The sequence below is a fragment of the Dendropsophus ebraccatus genome, chromosome 1, assembly GCF_027789765.1.
Source record: "Dendropsophus ebraccatus isolate aDenEbr1 chromosome 1, aDenEbr1.pat, whole genome shotgun sequence".
In the NCBI taxonomy this organism is placed as follows: domain Eukaryota; kingdom Metazoa; phylum Chordata; class Amphibia; order Anura; family Hylidae; genus Dendropsophus; species Dendropsophus ebraccatus.
Genome location: NC_091454.1, coordinates 183,695,088 through 183,701,406, shown reverse-complemented (window position 1 = coordinate 183,701,406; position 6,319 = coordinate 183,695,088). Strand labels below are relative to the sequence as shown.

At 42.5% G+C, this 6,319-nt stretch overlaps 1 protein-coding gene and 7 non-coding genes across 8 annotated transcripts; all 8 read left to right on the top strand.

Annotated features, from left to right (window-relative positions):
* Positions 1–377: 377 nt before the first annotated feature.
* Positions 378–6,304, top strand: RPL4 (ribosomal protein L4). The gene is made up of 10 exons (XM_069985931.1): positions 378–484; positions 1,744–1,915; positions 2,423–2,529; positions 2,745–2,883; positions 3,308–3,432; positions 4,353–4,482; positions 4,660–4,816; positions 5,038–5,121; positions 5,796–5,916; positions 6,072–6,304. The coding sequence occupies exons 1-10, from the start codon at positions 482–484 to the stop codon at positions 6,240–6,242; spliced, it is 1,209 nt and encodes a 402-aa protein (XP_069842032.1). The 5' UTR covers positions 378–481; the 3' UTR covers positions 6,243–6,304.
* LOC138781842 (small nucleolar RNA SNORD16) lies at positions 1,568–1,665 on the top strand. Its single transcript, XR_011361560.1, has one exon. It is a non-coding gene; the product is annotated as a small nucleolar RNA SNORD16 (small nucleolar RNA).
* On the top strand, positions 2,265–2,335 carry LOC138781825 (small nucleolar RNA SNORD18). Its single transcript, XR_011361544.1, has one exon. It is a non-coding gene; the product is annotated as a small nucleolar RNA SNORD18 (small nucleolar RNA).
* On the top strand, positions 2,571–2,671 carry LOC138781841 (small nucleolar RNA SNORD16). Its single transcript, XR_011361559.1, has one exon. It is a non-coding gene; the product is annotated as a small nucleolar RNA SNORD16 (small nucleolar RNA).
* LOC138781827 (small nucleolar RNA SNORD18) lies at positions 4,014–4,084 on the top strand. The gene has a single exon (XR_011361546.1). It is a non-coding gene; the product is annotated as a small nucleolar RNA SNORD18 (small nucleolar RNA).
* LOC138781826 (small nucleolar RNA SNORD18) lies at positions 4,510–4,580 on the top strand. The gene has a single exon (XR_011361545.1). It is a non-coding gene; the product is annotated as a small nucleolar RNA SNORD18 (small nucleolar RNA).
* LOC138781829 (small nucleolar RNA SNORD18) lies at positions 4,895–4,964 on the top strand. Its single transcript, XR_011361548.1, has one exon. It is a non-coding gene; the product is annotated as a small nucleolar RNA SNORD18 (small nucleolar RNA).
* On the top strand, positions 5,651–5,721 carry LOC138781828 (small nucleolar RNA SNORD18). The gene has a single exon (XR_011361547.1). It is a non-coding gene; the product is annotated as a small nucleolar RNA SNORD18 (small nucleolar RNA).
* Positions 6,305–6,319: the final 15 nt, after the last annotated feature.

Sequence of the window (6,319 nt, the reverse complement as noted above, 5' to 3'; positions counted from 1 at the left end):
CACCGAGGTCACCGCCCCGGAAGTACTTCTCCTGCTCACCAAAACACATAACGTTGATATAGCTCAAAACCCGATCAAATCGGTCCTTCATCCCTTCTGATAGGAATCATACGCCATTCCTGCGTCATTTTTACTGTTTTGTTGTATTTTTAAAAAACCTTCTTCCACGTCATTTCAGATCCGGTTGTTAAGTATAGCTCCTTCCGCGAAGTAAAATAGTCCCAGCAGAAGTGACTGGATTATTACCACTGTTTACGCTCATTCATTATTATATACGCTTTATTGATATAATAGATGGCTTGTTGCATTTATCGCGATATAACTGTACATCCTGGTGTTTTTCTATGACGTATGTCGCCGTAGTAATAGGTCCCGTCGCCACTCCTCTTCCCGGCGCGGGGATATAGTATCGCTGCGCGCTGTCTCCTCCCTTTTCTCTCTGTGGCCGCCATCGAGCAGCAGCCAGGAGCCGGCGGTCAGCATGGTGAGGCCGGGCTGGGGCTGTTAGTATGCACGGGTCACCCCCTAATGTGGGCTCGGGGGGCTCCGGGGTGTGTAGGGGGGCAGCCGCGGGGTCCTGGGGTGGGCTTCCCCCGGATATCCTAGGCCGGAGCCACGTTACTGCCGCATGGGAGCAGGCCGAGGCCGTCCATGTGTGCTAGAGCCGGCTCATAGACCGCACAGCGGCCACATGGTGCGGGCCCGAGGGCTCACTGCACTCCAGCTACATGGGAATGACGCATCGTAACCGCGCAGTGTGCATGTGGTGGTATAGTCATTACCTATCACACTTATACGGCCCTATAAGTGTGTGTAGAGTGCCAAGTGCAGGCATCTTGTAACACAGTATCTGAGAGCTAGAGAGGACCTGACACAATGTAGCTGAGCTGGTTTGGTTGGCTACTATATTATTGGGTAATTTTCATCAACCTTTGTGGGAGAACTATAGCTGTGCCACAGCCTGGTGGGAGTATTAGGCTTTGTTACAAAGTAACATGATGGGATTTGTAGTTCTTCAATGCTAGAGATTGGGGGGAATTGGGGAATATATATATAAATATATATATAATATGAGAGATACACACACATATATATTATATATATATAATATATGAGAGATACACACATATATATATATATATATATATATATATATATATATATATATATATATATATATATATTAGTGTGGGTATCTGTGTGTATGTATATATATAATATATATTCTGTAGTGTTACTACTTACAACCTGCTATGATAGTGATCTCAAACCTTTACTGGACCACTTGCTGTAGAATTACACCCAATCATGCACTGATAGCTGCAGGCTCAGGGAATGATGGGAGTTGTAGTTTGTCAATAGCTAGAGGAGACATGAGTGACTATAGACCAGAGATGGGGAATCTTCGGCCCTCCAGCTGCTGCAAAACTACAATTCCCATCATGCCTGGATAGCCAAAGCAAAGCTTTGGCTGTCCAGGCATGATGGGAATGGTAGTTTTGCAGCAGCTGGAGGGCCGAAGATTCCCCATACCTGATAGACCGTTAACATATTCAGTTTCCTCTTTTGCAATGATGGTGTAATTTGCGTCTTACCTGGCGCTCGGTGACAGTTGCCTGCTGTCAGTAGCCGACGCCGTGGGCTGACGACTATTGAGTCTGAGCAAAAAGATGTTGTTTTATAATTGACACAGGATGATGTAAACCATCTGACCCTATATATGTTCTGTGTCCTCCCCTCCAGGCCTGCGCTCGTCCTTTGATATCGGTGTACTCCGAAAAGGGGGAATCATCAGGCAAAAATGTGACTATGCCTGCAGTGTTCAAGGCTCCTATCCGGCCAGATATTGTCAACTTTGTCCACACCAACCTGCGCAAGAACAACAGGCAGCCATATGCAGTGAGCGAACTTGCTGGTATGTGACTTATAGGGCAAGTCAGAATGTATGCTGAATTATTGTATATATCTGTGGCTCTATAGTTGTAGTACAGCTCTCGGGTCATGCTGGGAGTTGTAGTTTTAAACCATTGGAGAGCCACAGGTCGAGGCATACAGGTGTTATGGTTCATTTTCCTAAAGCCTCGTTCAGAGGAGTGTGTTGTACCATGTTTATACAGTGATTTTAGAGGCTCAAATAAGCTTGCTTTGTTAGTAGAGGGAGCTTCAACTTTCTTTTTAGCACTTAGGCAAATCAGGTATCTAATGGGGAAACCTGACACCTGGAGACATAAAACTCACTATATATAATATTTTCTGACAACCTTTCATCATGATGAGATCCACTTCATTGGTCCGTGTTTCTGAAACTAATGATAACAGTGGAAGTTCTGATGTGTATTGGAAGATCGTACAGAAGAGAAATATATATATATTTTTTTCCTTTAGAAGCAGCATTGACTTTTTCTTTTTTTTTTTTTTTTAGGTCACCAAACCAGTGCCGAATCATGGGGAACTGGCAGGGCTGTTGCCCGTATTCCTCGTGTCCGTGGGGGTGGAACTCACCGCTCCGGTCAGGGTGCATTTGGAAACGTATCCTTTAGCAGTACACTTTTTTTTGATGTCCCGGTGCTTGCAATGATGTCGTAATTTGCGTCTTACTCCACGCTCTGCGACAGTTGCCTGCTGTCATAATGCAAGCGTAGATGACTGACGAAAACTTAAACTCTGAGCGAGATTGTTTGAAAGGAGGATTTTGATCTATTAGATTTTGTATGTTGTACATTTTTCCTCAACCTATACTATAGATGTGCCGTGGAGGACGTATGTTTGCCCCTACTAAGACCTGGAGGCGCTGGCATCGTAGAGTCAATGTAACTCAGAAGAGATACGCAGTTTGCTCCGCATTGGCTGCCTCAGCCCTCCCTGCACTTGTCATGTCTAAAGGTAAGTCTAGGGATGGTGTAGAGAAGGGAAATGCTAAAAAATTTTTTGAGTTTAAAAATTTAACACTATGCTGTTAGAGGATTTGTACTAATGTACACACTTCAGACTGCTAGTTTCACAAATGAGTAACATGCAGGATCTTTGCTGTCATTGGCTTTTCCGTCCAAGTGTTGGACCCCTTAGACCAGGGATAGGGAATCTTTGGCCCTCCAGCTGTTGAAAACTACAATTCCCATCATATCTGCACAGCTAAAGCTTTGGCTGTCCAGATATGATGGAAATTGTAGTTTTGCAACAGCTGGAGGGTCGAAGGTTCCCCACCCTTGCTTTGCTGTATTCTATAACTGATATCCTGATATCGGTGTTCAGCCCTGTGACTGCATGACTTTATATGCATTATATCATGTTTTTATGTTGTATTTAGGCCATCGTATTGAGGAGATCCCAGAGGTCCCTTTGGTTGTGGAGGATAAAGTTGAAAGCTACAAGAAGACAAAGGAGGCAGTGCTGTTACTGAAGAAACTGAAAGCCTGGAATGATATCAAGAAGGTAAAATATGAATCAGATCTTCCTGTTCATAAAGCAACCCAGTGGCGTTATGGAACTGTCCATTGGCACATGTCTGCTCAAATGGACACAGCTTCTAGGTGTCTTTTGCATTATGAAATGCTTAATCTTAGATTTTTTTTTTGGTAGTGTGAAGGAGCATGAACAAGAATGAAATGTGAGGTTATTTTCCCTGTATAGGAGTTGAAATTAAAGAGGCCTCTCACTTCTAGGAAAAGGCATTATGTAATTGTGACAGGCTAAGGTCACAATATCACATATTGTAATGGCACTATATTGTGCCATGACTTTTGAATATACTCAACAATTGGAACAATGTATTTTCGTCAGATTTCTAGCATGAGTGGTAATTCTCTAAACCAGGGGTGGCAAACTGTGGTCCTCCAGCTGTTGCAAATGTACAATTTCCTTCATGCTTTTATAGCTAAAGCTTTGGCTTTTGGCTATGGCAGTGTTGTCCTTGTCCAGTGCTGCTGGCCTTGTGTATTCTGCAATGAAGATAATTGCATTGATAAAACCTTCAGAAATATTCCAGCTACTAAGACCCCCTCAACATGTGAATTGAGGAATGATGATCTTCCACTTCATTGGTCCGTGTTTCTGAAGCCTGTGATTTCATGGAAGTTCTGACCTTGCTGCCATTTAACAAAAGAGAGTTGATAGTTTAGATTCCATGTTGATTTTTGCCTCAATGAGCAGTTTGGCATGAAAATGTTTAATGTATGTATTTGGAAAATGTTTAATTATCATGAATCAAGTTTTTGTTGAGCTGGAACACAAATGACACGACACTCCATGCTTGCTGTTTGGGGTGGCAATCTTTAGTATTTACCTGCATCTGTCGGGTATATTTAGCAGAAACAATAGTTTATCTTTACTATTAACACCACTTTTCTTTCCAGGTCTATGCTTCTCAACGTATGCGTGCTGGTAAGGGTAAAATGAGAAACCGTCGCCGCATTCAGCGCAGAGGACCTTGTGTAATCTACAATGAAGATAACGGCATTGTTAAAGCCTTCAGAAATATTCCAGGTACTAAGAAGCCTTCAGGTTGTGGTTGAGGAATGATGATCTTCCACTTCATTGGTCCGTGTTTCTGAAACCTGTGATTTTATGGAAGTTCTGACCTTACTGAGAATTTACATAATTGGTAACTGCCTCCTAAAGCCTGTGCACTTAGATGGAATAATGTATTTGTTCACCTTCTAGGAATCACTCTTCTCGGTGTGAACAAACTGAACCTCTTGAGGCTGGCTCCAGGTGGTCACGTTGGACGTTTTTGCATTTGGACAGAAAGTGCCTTCCGTAAGCTGGATGATCTCTATGGCACATGGCGTAAACCCTCAACCCTGAAGGCAGATTACAAGTATGTAAATGTCCATGTTCTTGTGGCTTTGTGCAGAGCTCTGCTTGCATGTTGCCTCTGTATTTTACTTAGCTAGCTGTGTTGTGATGAGCTACACTTCATGGTCCGTGTTTCTGATACTCAATGATATTGTTGAAGTTCTGAATAACAGCAATCTGACATCTACTTTATATCCTATCAATCTAAAGCTTATGCTCTAATATGTCATTCTTTATTTGCAGCCTTCCCATGCACAAAATGACAAACACAGATCTGAGCCGTATCCTGAAGAGTCAAGAAATCCAGAAGGCCCTGCGTGCTCCAAAGTAAGTGCCCTCCCCTCCATATAATAGTATTTTAAAAGACCTTAAAGGGGTTATTCAGGATTAGAAAAAGAAGTTACTTTAAAACAACACCACCCCTGTCCTCAGGTCGTGTGGCATTACAACTCAGCTCCATTCACTTTGTTAAACTGAGCTGCAAAACTATATCCAAACTGGAGGCAAAAGTGGCGTAGTGTTCTTGAAGTCTGTAGACGTAGTGTATTTTTAGATTGTGTGCCTTATTTATTAAATTATAGCACAGACTTGGATACATCAGGCTTTTGTGTTCGCATATTTCTAAAGGCTTTGAGCAGCCTTGCTATGTAAGTCATTTCTGGACTACACCCTACCAGCATAAAATTCTTTGCATAAATTGGTTGCAATACATTGGTTTCTTCTCAACTAAAATGACTTTCTGCTGCATTTGAAAAGTTATGTTTTTGTCCTAAAAAAAAAAAAAAAATTGCGCCAAGTTGATGCAAATAATTTCAGCACATTGAATTACCCCCTTTTAGTGTCTGCTTAAATTTTGCATGAATGATGATTTCCACTTCATTGGTCCGTGTTTCTGAAACTTGTGACGTGAATGGAAGCTCTGACTGCTCTGCTCTGAAGTAGATGAAGAAGCTGGGTGTGTGTAAATGAAGAAACTGACCTGGTATACGTTTTAATTACAGTAAGAAGGTGAAGCGCAGAGAACTAAAGAAGAACCCACTGAAGAACTTGAGAATCATGATGAGGCTCAATCCATATGCAAAGACAGCAAAACGCAATGCCATCCTCCGCCAGGCTGAGAACGTGAGTGTTGGGTCTTCGGGACGGGCTGGGCTGAACCGTGATTCACTATTTCCACTGTGTAACAGTTCATATACTATATAGACATGGAATGAAGTTAAGTTTTGTAACTGCTGAGGCATCATTAAAGGTTGTAACATTTGTTTGTTTCTTTTCAGATTAAGAATAAACAGAAGAAGCGGGAGGGAACAGCAGCCGCTAAAGTACCCGCACCAGCAGCTGCAGAAAAAACAGCCCCAGCAGCCAAGAAAGCACCTCCCAAAGCAGCTGCCAAGACAGCCGCCAAAGCACCTGCTAAAGCAGCCGCTAAGGCAGCAAAGAAATCTTAAATCTGACTTGTTGAAGTTCAGCACTTTGGATTCATTCTCAATAAATGCTGTTTAATATGAAATGTTCTGTCTACAGT